The sequence below is a fragment of the Podarcis melisellensis genome (assembly GCF_964234715.1).
Source record: "Podarcis melisellensis genome assembly, chromosome: 16".
NCBI classification, from domain to species: Eukaryota; Metazoa; Chordata; class Lepidosauria; order Squamata; family Lacertidae; genus Podarcis; species Podarcis melisellensis.
This window is the reverse complement of record NC_138533.1, coordinates 14,457,042-14,480,201: the sequence shown is the minus strand read 5'-3', so window position 1 is coordinate 14,480,201 and position 23,160 is coordinate 14,457,042. Positions and strand designations below refer to the sequence as shown.

The window sequence follows — 23,160 nt, the reverse complement described above, 5'->3', positions numbered from 1 at the left end:
TAGTATTGCCAACACAGACTGGCAGAAAATATCCAGGGTTTCAGGCACGGTCTCTCTCATCCTTATTGGAGATGTTGAGAATTGAACCCAAGACCTTTTGCATGCAAAGCAGATGCCCTGTCACTGAGCTATGCCCCTTTGCCAGGATGATATGGAGCTAGAGGAACTGGTGGTCTAATTCCTCGTTGCCAAAGCCCCAGCTCTAGGAGGGGACCCACTGCCTCCCCCCGGGGCCTCCTAACTCCATTTCCCCTCGCTGCTTCTGTCTGTCCGCCCGCCCTCTCCAAGTGCTCCACAGGAAGTGAGCTTGTGTGCAGTTCCGGAAAGGCAGTGGGCCCCTAGTGGTTAGAGCCAGCCAGGGCAACGCTCCTGAGCCAGAGGTGGGAAGGTGCATGGAAGTCCTCAGCGCACACAGAGACCCGGGTCAATGACAGCTCGTAACCCTGGCCACGCCGAAAGTTCTCCAGGCAGGCTGGACCCGAGCACCGGGGAAAGAGAGCAGGCCCAGCTGTTCCTCTGGGTCATCTTGGCTCATGGCCTCTGGAACAAAGAGCTGGCCCAGGGTGGGGCTCCTGCTGCGGGGACAGAAGGGATGAACTCATCAGATTCTTCCCGGGCTGACTCACCTCCCAGGGGGCGGGGCGGGGGGGAAGCACAAGCCCTGCCCTTCACCCACATCCACCTGGCTCTAATCACAAGCTCCGAATGGCTTTCCCACACACCCACGGTGCAGAATGAGGGGCCCCTGGCTGCATGGACCCATGCAGGCACCCCCTCCGTAACCGGGATCTGCTGCACTCGCAAGCCTGACCCACAAAAGAAGAGGCCCTCCCAGCAGTCTCCCCTTGTAAGAACCTAAGGAGAGGCCAAAGGCCAATATAGACCGCCATCACCATCCCCAGTCGGGTGCCCTTGGAAAGCCAACTAGCAGGACAGCAAAGCAACAGTCCTGGATGTTGCGTATTGTCATGGACTGGTTGGATGCAGAGGAATGGCAGCAGGAATCAGCTAAGGAACCTCCAAGGGAAGGAGGCTCAGAGCCTGGGGGGTGGGGTGGCAATGAGTGGTCAGAGGGAGAAGGGGGGAGGGGTCGGAAGCTGAAGAGGCACCAGGTTTTAGTGAGCAGGGAGAGTCTGTGGCAGAGAGAAGACTAGAATCAGAGGCAGAAGCTGAAGCAGGAGAGGAGGGAAGCCAAGAGGCAGAGATACATCAGGAGGGTGTCTTCCCCTCCTGCTATGACAAGCTCCCCTTGTCCCTGGTCTCTCAGAACCAGGAGAGGCATGAAGAGGGAGGAGAAGTTAGCTTCATGCAGGCACAGTCTCAAATTGTTTGGGGGAAACCCTAGAGAGGAGGGGACTTAGGCAGCGACCTTCAGTCGCAGCAACTGCTTCCTGGGGGGCAAGACTTAGTGGAAACACGATGCTGCGCTCATTAGGCCTGACACCCCTGTGCAGATCCTGTTTTGCTAATAAAGAGTTAACTCCAACTTGCACGGTCTGATTTACTGCTGGGCTTGCTCCTGTCATCACGAAGGGATGGAGAAACTGTGGCCCATCATTGGACTCCAGGTCCCATCAGCCACAAACAGCATGATGGGAGTTGTAGCCCCAAAACACCTGGAGGGCAGTAACGGCTAGTGGCCATTAAGAAAATTAGCTGTTGTGAATTTATCTACACTATAAAGCCATCCCGGGGTTCCTGTCCAAGAACTGTGGGTGGGCCGTAGGTAAAGCCAGTGTACCTGTGGCCTTCCAAATGTTGCTGGAATCCTTCGTCCCAGGAAGGTACCAGGCCGAAGAGTCACAGTCAACACATTGCAGGGGGGTCGAGCCTTGGAGTCTCTTCCAACTCTGCAATGTTATGATTCTATGCAAGAGCCCCCACCTGCCACTTTGACCCAGGACAATTCAGTACAGAGATGTTGATTTGCCACTCTTGAGCTCTGCTCCACACATATGAATGTGCCCATGGTAAACAGTGCCGCGGTGATTATAGAACAGGAAAGGGGAATCTGTGGCCCCCCAGGTGTTGTTGAATTAATTACTCTGACCATAATCCCTGACCATTGGTGCTGCTGGTCAAAGTGGATGAAGACGACATCTTAAGGGTCACTGGCTCCCTATCCTTGATATAGAAGGAAAGGTTCTTGATTGTAAAGGGGTTTGAAGGAAGTGAGGAAAGAAAGGAAAGATCATTACACCCAGATGCTATTTCCCCTATCCTGAAAATTCTTCCCTCTGATTCCACAGGTGTAAGGGCCAGTGATGGAAAGCTACTCTGCCCATGCTCAGGAAACCCTCTGCTCTTGTGTAAGAGCCTAATGTTGTTAGCCTGACAGGTTCACAAGCCAAGCCCTACTTAATGCCACTGTCTGTTTCCAGCTCAGTTTTCTACCTAAAGTTTCAGCATGGATATTTGGCGGTTAATTATGGATAATTATGGATATTTGGCTCAGCGGCTAATGAGATGGGCTTGGGGCTCAGACCAGCATCCCTTTACTCTTCAATTCCTGAAACATGGTTGTGTTTGCGCCATGGTGCAGAATAAAAGCTCTTCACATGTTTGAGGTCACTCTCTTCTTTGCTATGAATTTGCACTCTGTGCTTGCTCAGAGATCGAGCCACCCTTGACGGTTGCACCATATGATTCCCAGCTTTGAAACCAGTTTCCGGAGTTGGTGACATTGCTCCCTCTCCTTCGAAGCAGCAGAACCTGAACGGAGTGCACAGACAGCACATTTTTTGACAATGCCAACTCTGCTTCCCAGATGTTACTCAGACTGTTTCCAGTCATCTGCCGGTTAAATTAGCTGCAACTCAGCTCTGAGCTTCAATAAATTCTTCTACTGTGGACCAGCCCTTGGAGAATACCCACAGGGCCCTTCCAGAAGAGTCACGAAATCTTTGGCTGCGTGGATCTGGGCTTAGCAGTGTACCTTCCCACTCTTGTTGGGACCCCCACTCTGCCTCCCCCCACATGCACCCCTCTTTCTCTGCACAGAGAGCCAGCGAGAACAGAACTGTGGTTCTTCATTCACATTTCACATCTTTAGGCCTTGTGTGTTTTCCTGTTTGTTCCTTGCTCGTATCTGCTAAGTGTATGGGATGAGATCATACAGTCCCCATCCAATTCCACTTTGCATCCATTTGAGGTCCAGCCCTGATTGCAAAAGCCTGCAGATCTCCACCCCTTTAGAGCTGACAAAATAATGCACATTTTGCCCAGGTTTCCCACCCTTCCTTCTGTGTGTGTGTGTGTGTGTGCCTGTGTGTGTGCATGTGTGCACAGCCTACATTTAAAAAACATTTAAAGCACACACATGCATGCATGCACACACACACAAAACCAAGTTTGTGTGTGCTTTAAATGTATGCTGCATACGCAGAATTACCATTCACATTGCTACAGTTCCCAGCACCCTTACCAAACTATCATTCCCAAGATTCTTGGTTGTGTATATGCTTTAAATGTCCTTTCAATGTATGGTGCATAGGCAGCCTCCGTGTGTGTGTGTGTGTGTGTGTGTGTGTGCGTGCGTGTGTGTGTGGTGTACAAATGTGTAAATTGGTTTAACTGAGACGCAGCTGCAATCCCTGTGATTGCAATGTCAGTTTGTCAAGCTGCCACGATTTATTGATTTGTTTATTTCATTTTTATCCCACCCTCCTTCCAAGGAACTCAAGGAGCTGCACATGCTTCTTCCTCGCTCTCCATTTCACCCCCACAACATCCCTGTGAGGTGGGTCAGGTTAAGAGATTGTGGCTGACCCAAGAGGCATGACCAGAGTTCTGGGACAAATCCCAGCCGGCCATAAACACTCGAGGTTTAAAGGGCCCCTGAGGAGGCCTGGAGAGCAACTTCCAGCCCTTGTAGACAATCCTGAGCTAGAGATGGACTCTGCAGGAGGAGGAGCATGCGTGATCACAAAGGTACAGCTCCTCTCCTAATTCCGCCAGCGGCGACCCCAACATCCTGAAGCAAGAGGTTCCAAAGGTCAATTCTGCAGTGCAATCTGTGGCTAAGTACTTTCCAAAGGACGTTTCCACTGGAGAAACATCATGTCAATCATTTTAGAGCAGCACTGTTTTGCTCTTTGACTGGCTTGTGTTGTTGTTGTTGTTTTAGTGGGGTGGGGTGGGGAAGAACTCAGGCTGGATCTAGACACATCCAAGAAGCGTTTCAGATAAACGCGTTGCAAACTTTGTATGGGAAATCAGGTTAGCAAAAAACCGAACTCCACAGCGCCATCTCTTGTCGCAGTGTTTAGAATGCATAAACAAGGCGTATAAAGTGCTCTTTCTTTGCCAATTGTAGCTGAGTCCAGTCTCCTGTTCTGCTGATAACCTCCCTTCCCACTCTGTCGCCCTGACCCCAGAAACACTGCAGCCCCAGCTTCTGGCTCGGTAGAGTCTATGATGCTGGGAATGATGATGCATCAGGTACCCCACCCTGTTCACATGGGGTGGGGGCTGCCTTGCTGATCCTTGAAAGGGCTGGAGCTTCTCTGGGCTGGTGGTCATGTTGGGAGGGATGCAATCTGGGTCTGGGAACATCCAGAGAATCAATCCAAGACTCAAAAGGCAAGAGGTGGAGAAATTCAGTGATGAGAACCAGGGTGGGATGGAGGCAGAAAGAGGGATCCATGCATTTGGGGGCTTAACCCTAACATGGAGTGAACCCTTTTGGCTCTATTTACTTTGCATCTGGGTTAGGATTTTCCCGAAAGAAGAGTCTGCCAGGCCTCTACAATTGCCACCTTTCTCTCTCCCCCACCCCCTTTAACACCTGCAGGACAGACAGAAATTCAAGAGGAGAAGCTGCCCTCCCTCTCCAGTCAATTCAGCTCCACACTTTGGGGAAAGTAAAACCTGTTATATTTCTTTTCTGCTGCTTTGTTCCGCTATTAAATATGGTAGCATCTTGCCAGGTTGGGTGAGTGAGGTCCGATCGTCTTCCCTGAGTTCCCAGAGCTCAGCTCTTGAACCTGCATGCAATAGCAGGGAAACATGGGCATTTTCTTTGCAAATTGCTTGGGGAAGACAGCATCCTTGAGCATGAACAGAGGGTGCTCTTCCTTTGCAGCTGGGACATCATCACAGCCAGGCCAGACAGAGGGCTTCTGAAATTTGAGCCCCAGTACCTCTTGCAAACTAAGCAAAGGAGGTGGGGGGGGAGATTCCTTGGCAGACAGTCCCCACCCTTGAAAAGTAAAGATTCACTCCCCTCTGAAAAAATACCCTCCAGTCCAAGACACACACACACACACACACACGCCTCTCCTTTCCCCCTGCAAACACCCCCTCCCCATTCTTATGGGGCTGGTCTAGGGTTCGATATGCAGCAGCAGGGGCTGAGATAGCTGTCTGGATTGGGGGGGGCGCTTCCACCCCCCAGAGAAGGAAAGAGAGAAGGAACTCAGTGTCCCACACCCAACCCCAACCCCTGTGGCGCACGATGATGTCGCTCCCACCCTCTCAGCCTGGGACAGAGCCAAGTGGGGAAATGGCTTTTGCAGGACAAAGGCTGGAAAGAACCCAGGAGTCCTGACTGCCAGCCCGCCCCCCCCCCCCCCGCACAAAGCCCCACTTTAAAATAGGGGGCAGCAAAAGAAAAGAAAAAAGATCATCTTCCACCTCCCTCTGCTCTAAAACAATTAAGTGCCACCATCTCTGCCAGAAAACGGGGAATTGAATGATGAGCCCTTTCCATGTGTTTGATATCTCAAGTCATCGCCTGTTGGGACCCAGGAGTTCTCAGGGAGAAACAGCCCCCACTTTTAACCATTAAATGCCCTGGCTTGAAGCATTTTCACTCTAACTGCTGTACTCTACTCCCTTTGGGATGTGGGGGGGGCAGCTAAGGGACTCATCCTGGCTCCGGTCAAGACAGGCAGACATGCAACTGCCCCCAGCCCTGAGCTGTCGCACACAGAGATGGACGTGCCACCTTCACCTGTTGAATTTATGCCTGTCCTGCAATAGTGAGAGGCATAGAAGTTTGTGGGGGAGGGATAAGACTAACTTCAGCGGTCCTTTCCATTTTCCTCCCCGTTGAGATATCTTATGGGGGGGGCGTGTATGAATTGGCAGACCCCTTCCTAAATTATTGTTCAGTGCACTGATGGGGAACCTCTGGACTAACACAGCCACCTTTCCCAGGCCTGACGCCATGTTTCCCAGGGAAAAGGAGGCTTGTGTGGGGTGTAGCCATAGAGACAGCTCTGGAGTGAGGTGAGGAGTCCTCATCAGGGGCAATTTTGGGGTGCTGTTAAGAGCAGCAGAATGGAAAGCGTATAGGTCTGAGCCACTGGAAAGCTCTCTACTCCCATGCAAGCCCCACACTGAACGAGGCAAGAGCTGCCAGCCTACTCTTGGTCTGGTGAGAGCCTGCCTTTGGCATCTCACTGTCCTCTGGTAGTCTCCATTGGAAGAGTTTGGTTCTGGTACTCAGGGATTACAGGGGCACCGGGGATTCCACCTACCGGTAAGTAAAGCATGATGGAGGTACTGAGGCAACCTTTCCATGCTCCAAATCAGCTGTTTATGACAGGTTCAATATAAAGTGAAGCCCTGTTAAATAGGAAGTAGTGTCTTTGAGAATGTACAGAGTACCTTCTGTGCCCACCATCACAGTCTCACCAGAACCAGTTCCACACATATGCTTGAAGTCTGAAGGGTTCAGGCTTACAAGCCCCACAGCGTTTAGATTAGGACCAAGGGGTATCGGGTTCAAATCCACACACAGCCAACATGGCTTGCCTTCAGCTCTGCGAACCTTAAATTCGCCATCCTTCAGCCTAACCTGCCATGTAGGGTAGCTATGAGGATAAGAAGTGCCCCCCCCCCCCCGCCGAGCAACTTGGAGAAGTGGGGCATATATAAATGCAAGGGATTAAGCTTCTGGTTGGCATTCGACAGAACTTGGGCCTTGCAGGAGGGAGCGGTGCCTAGTGGTGGGAGCTGCTCCTTCCTAATCCAGTGCTTCCAGCCTCCATTTATTCTCAGGAAGGCTGAAATGACAAAACTGGGATTTATTTTTTAAAAAAAAGTTTGAAGAAGAAGCTGAAGTGTGGGGGAGAGGTTTAGGAGAAATACATGAGAAAAAGCAGACCATCTTGTGGGCTGGATTCAGCACCCCCCACCCCGCCCCGGCTCACCATTTGGGTGGGGGCCACCCCGGTCACTAACAGCAACACAGCCGTCTGCAGCAGAAAGGACTGAGCGTTCCTCCTGGCCTCACAGCAACCCTGGCCAGGAGGAACAGCCAGCGAGCAGCAAGGGCGGCCGGCGGCCTCCACCCTGCCTGGAAACGGAGGACTGGAGGAAGTCAGCCTCTTGGGTCCATCTGGCTCAATACTGTCTGCACTGACCGGCAGCAGTGACTCTCCATTGTTTCAGACAGGAGTCCCTCGCTGATCCCTGGCGTTCTGCTTGCTTGCCAAGCAGATTCTCCGCCTCTGAGCCGCCTACCTAGAGATGGAGGAATAGCTTTGCCACACAGCGCTCTAACCACTATGCACCTCCCCACACACACACACATGCGCATGCAGCAGTGGCTGAGAAACAGGGTTGCCAACTGCCCATCTAGCCCCCGCTCCTCTGCTGTTTTGATTTGGCACAACAACAGTAGGAAGTCCCCAGCTAACTTCTCCAACAAGAGCCTCGGCTAAAGGCAGAGGAGCGGGCCCAATGCTGGTCAGGGAGCCGCTCTGGAGTGCCGGCGGTGTGCTGTACAGTGGTACCTCGGGTTACATACGCTTCAGGTTACAGACTCTGCTAACCCAGAAATATTACCTCGGGTTCAGGATGAGAACAGAAATCTTGCTTCAGCGGCGCAGCAGCAGCAGGAGGCCCCATTAGCTAAAGTGGTGCTTCAGCTTAAGAACAGTTTCAGGTTAAGAACGGACCTCCGGAAAGAATTAAGTACTTATCCCAAGGTACCACTGTAATTGGTTACCGTGTTGGACTGGGGCTGTTGGAGGCATGGGGTCAAATCCATACTTCTCCAAAAGGCTTCCTTGGGTGATCAGTGTGCCAGGCACTCTCTCAGCCTAGTCTTCCTCATAGGGTTGTTGGGAGAGTAAAATAGGGAGGCGGGGGAGAGAGGAAATCACATACATCACCTCCAGCTCCCTGCAAAAAAATTGGGAATATAAATAATAAAGTGGGGGGCAGACTCAGACTTTCAGCACATCCCTACCATGCAATAATTACAGGGGGTGTCATATTTGGAACGTCTATATTTATTTAGCAAATTCATCAAGTGTGCTGGTTCTACTTCCAATAGGGATGGGAGCTGCACCTGTTGAATTTCTGCCAAGGCTAAAGCCACGAAAGATGGGAAGATGGAGGGAGGGATATGGCAATCCTACAAACCAGCTAGCCCTCCTTCTCCCTTTCCCGCATCTCGTGTGCAGCAGGGTTTATAGCCCCACCTCTTTTGACGTACCTTCGTCTCTAACCACAAGGCGCTGCTGCTGCTGCTGCTGCTTGCAGACCCTAAAAGGGAACCCTGGCGTCCTAGTTCCCAGGCCTCGCCCACCCACCCCATTTCCTGGCTCCGTCCCTCGGCAAGTGTCTGTGTGTGGGCCGGATGGCTGATTTTCCCACCCAAGCGCTGCTCGAGCGCAAAGCCCGTTAACAAGGACGCCCGCCCAGGGTCTTCAACGCACACTCTCCCGTTGCAGGAAATTGGGGGGGGGTATTGTGTTTCCCTGAGCGATGGATTCCCCTCCCCAAATTTGGGGCAGGGGGTTGGAGGAGACCAAAGGAAGGTTCAGCTGCAGTTTCAGAATAAATAAACACGTGGGATTGAGCCTCTGCAGCCTTCTTTGTCTTCCTCTCAGGGGAGGTCGCTGGGGTTGGCAGACCTCTGCACATGCTCAGAGGCACTCTTTTGCTCTGGCCACCAGGATGCTGGACGAGTGGGGCCACTGGCCCGAGCCACCGGGCTCTCCTTATGTCCTTATGAACCTCCCATTTATTCACACTGTTCTAGCCTTTTTGGCAACCAGGAACTTGGAAGGGGAAGAGAATGGACAGAATTTGAACCCTGGACCGCCAGAGTCAGGTAGAAAACAGCCAGCCATCCGGATTCTTTCAGAAACTTGCAGGACAGTGCTTTGCTCTCTCCACATGCTTCCTCCTCAAAAACCAGTCATTAATTAATTTCTTGCTATTTGAGGGCTTGGTATTGAAAAGAGGACAGCAGAGCTGGTTAAATTACGGTAAACCTGGGACTCACTTGAGCAAGAGCTTGTGGTGTTGTTGTTTTTTTAAAGGCTCAACTAAACTGGTGCTAAACTGGCCTGGAAAACACACCTTTCAGTAAAATCAGCAGATGTACCCAGGCTCTCACCAAACACAGGCCGGCTGGTGAATGATAAGAGGTGGGCATGCCAAGGCCCTCAGCCAAAGAATTAAACTAGTACCCTTCCAAGTGGACAATACCCTGGGACAACAAATCTCTGGCTGTGGGCAACAAGCGAGAGAAGTCCCAAAGTTGGCTTACTGGGGGACACCTGCCATTTTAATGACCCACAATGCCCTGGGGCAGCATCGCTAAAATGGTGGCTGGTTTCTGATATCCAGCTGCTGAGAACAGGTACGGGTGGGAAGGATAAATGTTGGAGCTGATGGTGGGTGCTGGTAGGGTGTTTGGGCCCCGGCAGCTGCCCCAAGGAGGCGGGTGCTGGCGGCAGCCCTGTGCATCAGAAAGCATAGCTATGTTGCACTTGCTACTGATATATGTGCTCCCAGGGGAGGAATAATAGCTCACTGGAAGAAGATGTACAGTGGTACCTTGGGTTAAGAACTTAATTCGTTCCGGAGTTCCGTTCTTAACCTGAAACTGTTCTTAACCTGAGGTACCACTTTAGCTAATGGAGCATGATTTCTGTTCTCATCCTGAAGCAAAGTTCTTAACCCGAGGTACTATTTCTGGGTTAGCGGAGTCTGTAACCTGAAGCGTCTGTAACCCGAGGTACCACTGTACTTTGCATTGAGAAGGCCCCAAGTGCAAGCCCTGAAATATCCAGGTAAAATGGACCAGCTGGCAGGTGAGGGGAGAGATTCTGATGAGCAGCTGCCCAGAGAATGGAGTAGACTAGGGGTGGCGAAGATTTTCCAGTCCAAGAACCACATTACTTTCAGGGGCACACATGCCAGTGTTGGGCAAGTCAGTGGATATAACTTTTACCTTTTGCATAGTAGGCTTGTTTTGACACTCTGTTCTCCATCCAGGGAAGCAAGGGGTGTGGGAGATGAGCAGCCAAAACTAAAAAATGCATATTCTTACTAGTTAGCATGAGAAGGGAACAAGTCCACAGAGGAGTACGGCTGATAGGTAGATACTCAGACCATAGAAACACAATTGGTAGAGTGTGATGTCATTTCCCCAAAGGAACATGTCATACTTGTGTGATGTCATTTCCCCAAAGGAACATGTCATACTTTCTCTTTCTCTTCCTTTGAACCTGTATTGGATTTGAACATAACCTCTGCTTGCTACAGCTTTAGACACATGCCTGAAGCTGGTTACACTGTAAATAGAAGTATTTTGCCTGCATAGTTTTTACTGCTGCCATTGCTGTCAACCAATGCGTGATTACAAAGTAAGGTAATTTTTTATTTTTAAACTTGCTTCCCAGGTTGTTGCCCGATTCTTTGTTAAGCGGGGTAAGAAGGGGAAAGCCAGCTTACTTCATTTGACTGGACTTGCTCAAAAGAAGACACCACAGCTTTATTCCTACGCTTTTAAATTTTGCTGACAAGGATGGGATTTTGAAACTCTCTTTAAGCCCCACACATGGAGGGTCAATTTGCAATTGATATCTCTTCTCCTACCCATTAAAACCCATCCCACAAGGGGCATGGTCAAAGTTTGGTGTTTGGTGGAGTTTGGGGGGTTTTTTAAAGGCTTTTTCAAAGGTTTCCAGAGGTTTAGAGGGTGTTTGCAGGCTTTTCCAGTGGTGTTCCCAATATACGTGATTTCCCTGCGTAAATAGGGAGTTGCCTTTAAATGTAATCAGTGAAAGGGACTGAAGGGAGGGTGCAAAAGGAATGCACTTGTAACCCCTTTTCCACACCCTTCCCTATTTCAGGGCTCAGTTTCAGAACATGTGAGGTAATGTCAACAGTGATCCTGAGCATGCAAAGAGTGCCCTTCCTCGACTTCCACTTAGTCATTAATTCATGAGAAGCTAAGAAGAGCTTGACTGCTGGATCAGGAAAAAGGCCCATCTATAATTGTGGACAGATGAAAGCATTAGCAGGATTTTAACCACACTTGTAAAGTAACAAAACTTATGGACAATTTAGACTGATGGAAAATTTGGGTATGAACTGATATGTAGTTGTAAACATTGTTTTTAGGAACCATGGAGGGGATAGGGTGAAGTCTCAAGATTCAGAGTAATCTCATTTAATGGATTCTTAATTGATTTTGTTATATGTTTATATATATATATATTTAAACAAATAAAAATTTTACAACAAAAAAGGGGAAAGGCACATCTACTCTACTGTTCTCACAGTGGCTGGCCAGACATGGGCATAGCCAAGATTTTTGTTGGGGGGGAGCCTCAGTTTGCTATGTATTTTTATTGATTTGGGGGGGCAGCTGCCCCCCTCCAGCTATGCCCATGTGGCCAGACGCCCGCTATGGGAAGCTGAATTTCCCAGGTGCCCGTAGGAAGAACAAATCCAGACTTCCAAACCTCTTACTCCCCCAAAAAACTCTAGAAACACCTTCATGCCCGTTTGAAATCAAGGTTCCCATGTCTTTTAACAGCTGCTGCAACAACAGGCATAAATTCAACCGGTGCAGTGTGTGTCTCCCCAATAAAGTATGACAATGGGGGGGGATGAAAGTCCTGCAGGATCGGACCAGAAGGGTCCCATCCAGTCCAGCATCCTGTTCTCACAGTGGCCAACCAGAGGTCCATTCTGGGATGCCTGCAAGCAGGCCCTGGGTGCAACTGCAGCCTCTGTCCATAGAGATAGGAAGCTCTACTGGATGAATTTCTGCCTGTGGTGCAGATGCTGTAGCCCCAGAGCCCCTTTAAGAGGAGGAGAGGGACCCATGGCACCCCTATAAGGTCTGAAGGGTGATGGGGGCACTGGGACGGGGAGGGGGCAGCCCATCCCTTCCAGTGTAGAGCCGCTGCCCCATCTGTTCCTTATTAAAAGTCTCCAGAAAGCTCACATTCCACCCTAAGGCTGATATTAACCCCCTCTGCACCATGTGCAAGGCAAGCACATTCCTGCCAAGTGCCCCCACACCACACCACCCCCAAGAAATTGCAGGAACTGGGCCTCCTCATTCTAGCCACACATCATCAGCTTTAACTCATGTTGAATTTCCCTGGGAGAGGCTTGGGTCTTCTTCTTATTTCTTTTAGGGGGAGGGGGGTTTTCTGTATCACGCTTGGTTTAAGGGGAGATATTTGCGGGTTTTGTGGGGGGAGAGAAATAACAGAGCAGGAGAGCTAAGTGTCCCCAGACACCCGACACTTGCACACTCCAAAAAATATTGGCGCTCTGACAATGAAGAGGAGGGATGGGAAGGAATGAGTTAACTGGAGGGGCTTGGAGGGGCATGATCTGCGCCCCCCTAATAGCACACATTCCTTACAACCTCACAGATCCCCCCCATCTCCTCAGTTTCCTTAAGGTCCAGGGATTGTTTCCTACTGAACAAGTTCTTAGATCTCCCTCTCTAAGCGTCACAAAGGGTTAACATGTTCCAGAGTTTGTTGGGTGCCCCACAGCCACCGAGTCCCCCCACCCACCCAAAAATTAGGCCAAGTGTTGCATTGCCACCACACCCATCCATGCAAACTACAGCCAGACTTGGCTAGGCTGACTCATGCAGGAGTGTGTGTGTGTGTGTGGTGGGCTGGGAATAGGGGGTGGGCTGGGAATAGGAAGAGAGGGGTGGGCTTCTTCATCTGCTGTGATCTCAGTTTCTCTGGCTTGCTAAAAGCTACTCTCACGCCCTCAGCACCCACAGTCTAGGGGGCGAACCTAATTTTTGCCCCAGAAACTGTGATGAATAGCAAGCTCAGTTCTGCAAGCAGCTAAAGGATCATAAAGGGCAGAAAGCCTCTAGGCATGAGCAGAGTGTATTCCATTCACCTCCAGCTAGCTACATAAACAGACACATCTGATGTGTTTTTTGCAAAAAAAAAAAAAGGGGGGGTCACATCTTACTGGGTTTGATTTCTAGGATGGGCCTGGAAGTCACAGCAAGTCAGCAAACCATGAAAGCCAGTTTTCTGTGTGGTCCCTTTACACTAGCAAAGTGACTACCTCTCCTCCAATGTGCAAAGCTTAGACAGACTCTCACCAAGTCCACTGTTCCCTATTTGCAGCCTGTCTCCATTTCCCCTGACTTCCATCTTAATTGGGCTGCTAATACTTCAGAAAAGGGGTTCGTGTGGATATGGGAGACAATGATGATGAAGACCTCCGGGGGATGGGATGCGGTCCAAGTTACCATCCAGACTCCCCACCCCCCTTTCTCCAAAACTAGGGGCTATCAACAGGGCAAGCCGTGGGAAAGATCCTGGGAGGCCGCTGTGTCAGTTGTGGTCGATGTTTCTGGAAAACCAGGTCTTTAATTTTGAAATTATGGTGTCTGGAAGAGAGGCACAACCCTCTCTTTCCTCTGCTGTTTCTCCCCTGGAGCCTGATCCCACTCTCCCCACTCTGCAAAAAAGAAGAAGCGGCCCACTAGTTATTGTCCCTCTCTCCTCCATGGGTTCCCAACCCCCCTTGTCAATATATTATATATAGCATTAGAATGCATGGACCATATCCCTTTATGTCCCTTCAGCTCCATTTACTACTGTATGCATTTTTGCATATTTATATTGTAAACCGCCTTGTGATTTTCGGGCGGAGGGTGGTATAGGGATTTAATAATAATAATAATAATAATAATTCCAGACTTGATGAGGTGCCCCTGGTCACTAATCTCACCTTCCCCTCCCTCCTCTTAACAGACCAGAATCCGCTTGCTTTCCAGAGAAAGAACTAGCACCCAGATCTCCTGATCTCCCTACCACTTGGCATATTACTACTCTTCAGCCAACTAGTCCTCATGTCCCACCAATGGCTACCAGCCGGCCCAGGACTCTAAAAGGGGTCACTGTTGCCACCCCCTAACCATTGCAGCCCCCCACTAACCTAGGAGGACTCTCCCCGCTCTGAATCTGGTCACCTTAACCCAATTCGGCCCTGAGCGCTATAAATATGGGATCCTCTCAGCCACTCTCTCTCTCTCTTTCTTACCCCCCACCCCGTTTCCTCCCCGCCCACACCACCACCACCAACTGTTCTCATAAGACTCTCCTCTCATTCCAGCCAGGTGGAGGCGCCAGCCCTTTTATTGGACACACTGAAGAAAGAAAGAAAAGAGGAAGGAACGAAAAAAGATGAAAAAGAAAAAATAACCAAGGGGGAACAATTCCCCCACAAAGGAAAAGTACATCAGCAGTCACGATCAGTGCAGACCCTTTCCTGGCATGCAGAGATCTGCGTTTCCAACCCCCAGCCCACCTCGGCCCCTCCATCCGTCCTTCCTCCCTTCTCCCCACCCTCCACCCCACACGCGCACCTCTTTGCAACAAGACACACGCGCGCCCTGCTGGCACCTGGGCCAAAGGGGAAAATCTCTCCTTCTCATTGGAGTGCGCTTTCTGAATCTGCCTCCCCCCTCCACTGCGTGGGTCTGGAATGCACTTCTTTTGCAAAGGGGGCGGGTGCAAATCATGAATTGGGGTCCCATCCCAGCGTGGGCCTTTTCCTCATCCCACACCCCACAAGCCCCCAGTGCCCAACTCAAGAAGGACATGGAGGTTTTTTGCCTGCAATGAGAGGGGTTCTTGTGACCCAGAGGCTTCAGCCCAAGAGTGTCCCTCCTCCCTCCGGCCCCTCTGACCAGATGGACAAGTGGATGGCGTGGAGGGGGGAGAGGCATTGGTGTGGGCCCAGCCTCCCCCAGCTAGATACCCCTTTTCCTAGCTTGGGGCATTAAAGGGGTCCTTGGCATCCTGAGGCAAAGGAGCCCATTCCCAGGGGCCCGAGGTCCCTTCTCCCCACCCCAATAAAATATCTGAGTGGGCTGGGCTCCCCTAAAGTTGCTGGGTGTTGCCATTCAAATGGTGCGTGGGTGCCTCGTCTTGTGACCGTGGGGCAAGGCTTACCTGGGCCCCCCAATATGTTATTCAAGTCGGCACCCCTGTCCTGAGGGGACAGTGCGTCCCCAACTAGCAGGGTGTGGCAGATCAGAGAGAACTCTGCCCCCCCCGCCCCCCCACGGCGTTGGGGAAGGGCGAGCCTCCCCGGCAGAGAGTGCAAATGCACCAGGACTGGTTACGTTTTGAAGTCGCACGCCTCTCCATCTGCCGAAGGCGTCTCCCCCATAAGACCCCCAACTTCAGTCTCAGATTGCCCAACTGTGCCCCTGGAGGAGGGGGAGGGGGGATCCTGCGTGAAACCCTGGAGAGGCGCTACCCGTCCAGTGCTGATCTGGAGGGACCCCTGTTCTTAAAGTTCCTGGTTCAGACGTTCCCAGCATTGTATGGCGTCTCTTGTATCCCAGCCAGCTCTGGTCCAGTGTCAAGAGTCTCTTTGCCACAGCAGCCTTCCAGCTGGCCTGGCCTGGGTCCCTGGGCTCTCTTCCCAGTAGTTCAGGGACAGAACATCTGCCCCACATTTCAGGAAGTTCCAGGCTCAATCCGTAGTGGCATCTCCAGGCAGGCCCGGAATTATCCCCCATCTAAAACCCAGGAGAGCTGCTGCCAGTCCGTGTAGACAATACTGAACCAGATGGACCAATGATCGGGTTCCTACGTTGCTCCAAGCCAAGTAAGAGGCCTCTGTCGTTTCCTGGTTGTGGTCAGATATAACTGACCACATGTGGTGTTGGTTTTCTGAGGATCCAGCTTTCCTGCCAGCTGTGAGCAGCGGAGTGTTCTGTGCCAGCCAGGCGTGGGGGGGGGGCACAGCGCAGCTGGCCGGCCCAGGGCTCAGACGCTGGTTCTGCACGTGGCCGGCTGGCCGGGCCTGGAGGCCGTCGGGGGAGCCCCTTTGCCCGCCGAACTGATCACCCACCGGTAGCACTGGGTGACGCTGCGGCTCTTGGCCTGGGCACCGCAGCGGGTGCAGTAGACTATGCCCAGTGCCAGCATGATGACCACGAAGACGCAGATGGGCACCAGCAGCGCCACCAGCAGCCACCGGTCATCCCTCCGCTGCCGCCCGGGCACCCCGTCGGGGGTTGGAGTGGCGGGGGGAGCAGAAGTGGGGGGTGCTGCTCGGACTCCCCCGACCACCGCGGGACCCTCCTCCTCACCAGGCGAATCAGCCGAGACGGGAGGGCGGTGGAGGGGAGGCGGAGCGATCGTCGGAGAGAGCGGGGCCGTCGGGGATGTGGGATCCGCCAGCAGCGAAGGGGGACTCGGGGTGTCTCGGGGGGCGTCCGTTACGGGGAACGGGGAGGGGGATCGGGAGGCAGTGGGGAGGCCCCAAGCAGCGGTGGGGGTGGAGTTGGGGGGCATGCGAAAACGTCGGGAGGAGGGGCTGGCGTCTAAAAGGGGCGCGGTCGACTTCGGATTTGGGGGTTCCGTGGCCGGCAGCATGCGGGGAACCAGGCGGGGGTCTGCGGGGAAGAATGGAGAGGCGACTCTGGCGTCCTGGAAAACCGAGAGGTGCTCGGAAAGGGCCAGGTTGTGATCGCTGTCAGCCTCTTCCTCGACGCCGTCCTCGAGCTCGCCCTCCATCTCCAAACCCAGCCCGTCGTCGAGATGGTGTAGGAAGCCGGCTCCGCGGTAGCTCTGAGCGGTGGCCATCGGGGGTGGGTGGGGCGCGGGGCTGCAGGTGATGCCGTCGGGCTCCAAGTCGTAGCCCTCGGTGCAGTAGCACTCGAAGCCCCCGACGTAGTTGACGCACATCTGCTGGCACACGCCGGGGATCTGGCACTCGTCGGTGTCGGCGCAGCGGCCGGGCTCCTCCTCCGACGGGCTGAAGCCCAGGTGGCAGCGACACACGAAGGAGCCGTCGGTGTTCTCGCACTGGTGCTCGCAAGGTGCCTCCGCGCACTCGTCCAGGTCCTCGCACAGGTGCCCGTCGCTGCCCAGCTCGTAGCCCGCGGGGCATTGGCACCGATACCCGTCTGCCGCCTCCCCGTCGGGCACGCAGCCGAACTGGCACGGGCGGCCCCGGCAGGCGTCTCCGTCGGGGCCGCCGTCGTGGTGGGTGTGGGAGGCGCAGGAGTGTCCGTCGGGGAGCAGGAAGTACCCGGCGTGGCACTCGCAGGAGTAGCCCGAGCCCTCGTCCAGGCAGAGCTGCTGGCACCCACCGTTGTCCCCCTCGCACCAGCTGTGCTGATAGACGGCCTCCCTGCACAGCGGCGCGTCCTTGGACCAGGCCACGCTGCCGTCCTCCTTCTGCATGCACAGCACCGACACCGCCGGCCCTGCCCGGCCGCAGGTCACGGCAGCCACCGTGCCGAAGGGGACGTAGCGGAGGGCGCCGCTGGCCGGGCCGAACGGGGTGCTGTAGGCGACCGTCGAGGCTCCTCCACCTCCTCCTCCTCCTTCTTCCTCCTCCATCTCCTCCTCCTCTTCCGCCAGGCCCGCGCACATCCCCTGGAAGGAGAAGCGGCAGAGGTAGCCGTCGACTGGGACGGTGCACGAGCCGTCGAGCCACTGCAGGTCCATCTCGCCCAGCACCACGCACCGGGGCGCAGCACAGCTGGGTCCCCCGACGCCGCTGCTAGGCGAGCGCGCCCAGTTGGTGTAGGACGTGTCTTGGTCGCCCGTCGTCCAAGTGAAGCCCCGCAGCGGCCGTTGCGGGAAGCACTGGCGCGGCTGGCGCTGCAGCCCGATCCAGAGGAGCCGCTGCGGGCCTTGCGCGTGGCCGCCGCCCCCTCGAACATCGCGGAGCAGCTCGGCCACCTGGGCCGCCTCCTCGGGGTACTTCAGCGTGGCCAGGTTGCCCCCCAGCTCCCGGCACCCGCGCCAGGCGTCCAGGAAGCTGCGGCGCTGGAAGTAGACGGCGTAGCAGCCGTCGGGGCCGCAGGCGGCCTGCGCCTCTTGCGCCCCGGCTCCGGGAAGCCGCCAAGCTACAAGCAGCAGCGCCAGCAGCAGCAGCAGCCGCGGCCTGGGCCGTCCTCGTCCTCCTCTTCGCCGGAGCATCGCCCTGCCCTGCCGCGCCGCTGCCGTCCAGCGCTCTGACAGCCCGGGGGCCCCCCATTCCCCTTCCTTTCCCCTTTTTCCCAGCCAGGGTGGGATGGGGAGGAGCCGCAGACGGAGCGGGCGTCCCACTCCCCGCCTTTGCCCTTCTAAGGCGCTGATCTGAGCCCCTGCCAGGAGGGAACCGGAGTCGGGGAAGAATAAGAGGAGGAGGAGGAAGAAGGAAACCTCCAGCCGCGGCGGGAGAGCGGGAGGGAGGCAGGCAGGGAGGCCACAGACAGACGGAGAAAGACCCCCACCCGGAATCCTGCCCCGGCTACTTAGCAGAGAGAGACTCGCAGGAGCAGCCCGGACCCTCTCAGTTCTTCTCTATCTTCCTCCAGCCCCTTCTCTTGCTCTCTAACTCAGGTGGGGAGCTTTTTTCCAGACAGGGGGCCACATTCCTTTCTGGGTGACCTTCCAAGGGCCGCATGGTGAGTGGGGCCACAAGCAAAAGAGCACAAGGAGAACCCTCAGGTCCCCCACCCCTGCTCTAACCACTAGGTCCAACTTTATTCTGAGCCAGTGTGACCTCAGCTGAAGTACTGCGAGTGCAGGATGAGAAGTGCAGAAGCAGATATAGACAAGTTGGTTCAGCGTTGGATCCTAGAATTGTAGAGTTGGAAGGGACCACATGGGTCATCTAGTCCAACCCCCTGAAATGCAGGAATCTGTTGCCCAACATGGGACTCGAACCCATGACCCTGTGATTAGGAGTCTCTTGCTCTACTGACTGAGCTATACTGATTCAGCCCCCAAATGTAGGCTTGGGTTTAAAGGGGGTCTGGAAAGGTTGCAAATACCTTTCTCTAGCCTGCTGTTGTTGTTATTTAGTCATTTAGTTGTGTCCGACTCTTCGTGACCCCATGGACCAGAGCACGCCAGGCACTCCTGTCTTCCACTGCCTCCCGCAGTTTGGTCAAACTCATGCTGGTAACATGGAGAACACTGTCCAACCATCTCGTCCTCTGTCGTCCCCTTCTCTTTGTGCCCTCCATCTTTCCCAACTTCAGGGTCTTTTCCAGGGAGTCTTCTCTTCTCATGAGGTGGCCAGAGTATTGGAGTCTCAACTTTAGGATCTGTCCTTCCAGTGAGCACTCAGGGCTGATTTCCTTCAGAATGGAGAGGTTTGATCTTCTTGCAGTCCATGGGACTCTCAAGCGTCTCCTCCAGCACCATAATTCAAAAGCATCAATTCTTCAGCGATCAGCCTTCTTTATGGTCCAGCTCTCACTTCCATACATCACTACTGGGAAGACCATAGCTTTAACTATAGGGACCTTTGTTGGCGAGGTGATGTCTCTGCTTTTTAAGATGCTGTCTAGCTTTGTCAGTTTTTGTACAGCCCGTGGTACAAAAAAAAAAAAATGTACACAGATTTCCCAGGGACATGTGGCCCCTGGAAAGTGGCCCCAAAGGGAACGTGGCCCTTGGGCTGAGAGAGCGTTCCAGTTCAACCAGCAGAGGCTCACATTTTAGGGTGCACTCACATTCACACGCTGCCATGTGTTCCTCTTCCAGCCTCTCCATTCAGACTGATAGGCGGGGGGCGGGGGGGGGAGGACTGGGAAGGTGCAGATGTGGCACAGGGAGGTCGGGGTCCCTCGTCAACAGCAAGGAAATAAGTGGAATTCCTTTTGCGTGGGAAACGGCAGGGGAGATTTTTTTTGGGGGGGGAGGGATGGGATGGAGCACATATATTGCAGGGAGGAGGGCTGCTGGGGAGGGAAGGGAGAGGAGAGGAACCCTGCAGTTATTGCCAGCCTTGAATCAATTAATGCAAAGGCCTGCTAGAGAAATGAAGCTGATGCTGGCAGAAGCCCCCCACCCACCCACCAGACCCACCCTCCCTCCCTCGACCTCCTATCTCCATTGTGTAGAGACTTGGCTCTCTCCCTTTATTCGCACAACCGCACACAGGCCTCTCCCGGCCATTCCAAGTGTGCTGGGAGGAAAGGAGGTTCCCCCCCTACACACACACACACACACACACACACACACAATCCCAAGACGTCCTTCAGATGGGATATCTCTGGCTTGGCTAAGGCCCATCGTTCCCCAGCTGCACCTATTTACCAGGGAGAGACCCTGTTCTCTGCTTTGCGTGTCCCCATAAATCACGGCCTGCATGTTATCGCTGTTCCTGCCCTCCCAGGAATGCCTTGTTAAAATGCTTTTGGCAGCGCGAAACCGTGTGGAAGCACCGAGCTGGGTGGGAACTCTGAAAGTGTCTCATCGGCAGCAGGGGTCGCCAACGTGGTGCCCATGGGTGCAGTGGCACCTGCAAAGCCTCTGAGCTCCTGCCACAAATCACTGCTCACTTGGTCATGAGGTGGGGTGTGTGTGTGGCAGTATCCTGTTTCTCCCCTGAAAAGCACATAGAAGGAAGGAGGAAGAGTGGTGATCTCTCCCACTTTTGTGCTCTTTCAGCTTTATGTGCTTTTCCAAGCGCAAATTAATTCTGTTGGAACGGATCCTGCTTATAATTCTGATCTTTGGAGAAAGTGAAATGCATGCATGTAGCCTTCTCTGTGTGTGTGTCTCTCCAGGAGGTGGGAAATCTGGGGGAGTGGGTGTGAATTGACTTGAATTTCTCCCCCCCCCCACCTTCCCAGCCATGGGGAGGGGCCCAGGCATGCAACAAGGAAGAGCCACCACAGGCAGCAGAAGCCCCTCTCCAAGGCAGCACCCCCATGGGCACTCTTCTCTGCCCCCCCATCTCCACCACTGGCAGAGTAGCAGCACAGGCGTCTGTGCTGATCTGGGGTCAGATTGTGCCCATTTCCGTCAAGATCTTGCCAAAATCGCATGAGATCTTGCAGCGTATGCGAGGTCTCATAGGAAATTGGAGCAATCTCACCAGAAATCAGTGCGGGCACCGCTTCTCTGCCAGCAGCAGAGGGGGCAAGGTGGGTGGCACAGGCGGCAGGGCAGGGCAGCACCTCCTGTTTTCTCTCAGGCCCTTGCAATGAGGGCAACCTCAGGCACACCTCGAGTTGGAAGTCTGGGTGCAACCCAGCCTGCAAAAGAGGGTTTTTTATGGATTTAAGATAAAGTGAGGAACCCCCAGATTCCCATAATGTACCCATCTCTATGATGATCTCTCCCTTTTCCTGCTTATTGCATCCTCTTCCTTGTAGGACTCTCTCAGACCTGGAGGTGAGAGGTCACACTTTACCCTCTTGAGGAAAGAAAAGCAGCAAGTGCTGTGTGCCTGTGACTTGTTCTTGTCTAAACTAGCTAGTTCACAACTAGACACCTTTTCTATCCAAGTAGTGCATTTCCTATAATAAGCAACTTTTTTATTTATTTTCTGCTCTCTAACCAAGATTCTCAAAGGCAGATCCTGTTTACCTTGCATTCCAAATGGCTTCAGTATGCAATTGACCCAGTTCTCCCATACAAAGCTCTCTTAACATAGCTCTGGGTCATTTTTGCAGCCCTAAGAGTCTAGGGTTGCCTTGGCTCAACCTTCTTCCAAACCAGTCTTGTATTTTAATCATGCTGCTGAAGGCTTCGTCTTGAGCTTCTCGCAGGAGGGATTCATCAGTGGAAGAGTATCTGTTCAGCAATTGCATGGTATGTTGGATAAAAAATAACTAAATAACAAGAGACATTTATTCTCATTACTTGCAAGCCCCACACACTGTTTCCTTTGGGTCATTGTCTCTCAAGGGGATGATGAAAGCAGTAACTCATTCCATGCAGCACACCGTCCAATGAAAATAGGGATATCCTATTTATTGTTGTTGTTGTTGTTGTTGTTGTTGTTATAACCCGCCCATCTGACTGGGTTGTCCCAGCCACTCTTGGCGGCTCCCAACATATATAAAAACATAATAAAACATTAATAAACATTCCCTGTACAGGGCTGCCTTCTGATGAATTCTAAAGGTTGTATAGTTACTTATCTCCTTGTCTCGGGGGTCTCATGACTCCATACCCTCCAACATTTCTCTGATGAAAATAGGGACAGTCTAAGGAGAAGCATGACATTCCGTGATCGAATAAGAAACAAGGATGGCTTCTGTAAATCCAGGACTGTCCCTGGAAAACAGGGACACTTGGAGGAGTCTGCATGCAACAATCACATGATATGATGTTTTAGGATCAACTGTGTTACTTGAACAACTCTCAAGTGCATTGAAAAACATTGTTCGTTTCTTTCACCAACCACCAGGTGGCATCGTTCAGCTTCATCCTGCTGGCAAGCAACAACCTACCGTAACTTAAAAGTACGCTGAAGGAACTGGAAGGATGTTCCCAGGAAGATCTATAGAGAGCCTTCTTTTAACAAATAGGGTACACAGGACGCTGTAGACGGCTGGCTTTCTCACCAGTTTGGAGGCTCACCAAAACCATACCCTGAGCATCTTCTGGCCAGTGGAAGGTGGGGCAGGGAGAGGCAGTCTTGCAAGACGTTTTACTTGGGCTGGGCTTGTGGTGGTGGCTGAGGTCAAGCTGCTACAGGGGCGGGTTTGAAAATTTATGATGTGGATTATCTGATTTTCCTCGCCGAATGTTCTTAAACATCTTGTTTAAAACCTTGGGGATGGGGCGGGCTAGAGAGGGGAACGGGGAAAGAAAACATGCTGTCCTCTGCAACGCATCATGTCCTTATGTCAGGAGCTCCCACGTCGCTAATATGCTGGGGGGAAATGTATGCGCTCAGAAGAAGGACATTAATGAATAAGCGCAGAGGCATGATGGAGGTCCCTCAGCGGCAGGCCGGGGGGAGGAGGTCCCTGGATCTCTCCCGGAGTTTAAGAATAAATAGTTTTCTTCTCCCTCGTGCTCCTCCTTCAACCCCCAGCCCCCCCCGCCTCCCGGCTGCTGCACTTTTGCAGAATGCCTTAAACGTTTCTTGCACACGTTGTCATGTTCTTCGGCGATGAACTTGTGACTTCTCTCTCCGTTGGCA

At 53.0% G+C, this 23,160-nt stretch overlaps 1 protein-coding gene across 1 annotated transcript; it reads right to left on the bottom strand.

The window, feature by feature from the left end:
- Nucleotides 1-14,361: 14,361 nt before the first annotated feature.
- CD248 (CD248 molecule) lies at nucleotides 14,362-18,310 on the bottom strand. Its single transcript, XM_081892691.1, has one exon. The coding sequence runs from the start codon at nucleotides 18,201-18,203 to the stop codon at nucleotides 16,035-16,037; it is 2,169 nt and encodes a 722-aa protein (XP_081748817.1). The 5' UTR covers nucleotides 18,204-18,310; the 3' UTR covers nucleotides 14,362-16,034.
- Nucleotides 18,311-23,160: the final 4,850 nt, after the last annotated feature.

Excerpts from the sequence above, each read along its gene's own strand:
- CD248 (XM_081892691.1), bottom strand. The coding sequence starts at position 18,203 with ATGCTCCGGCGAAGAGGAGGACGAGGACGGCCCAGGCCGCGGCTGCTG.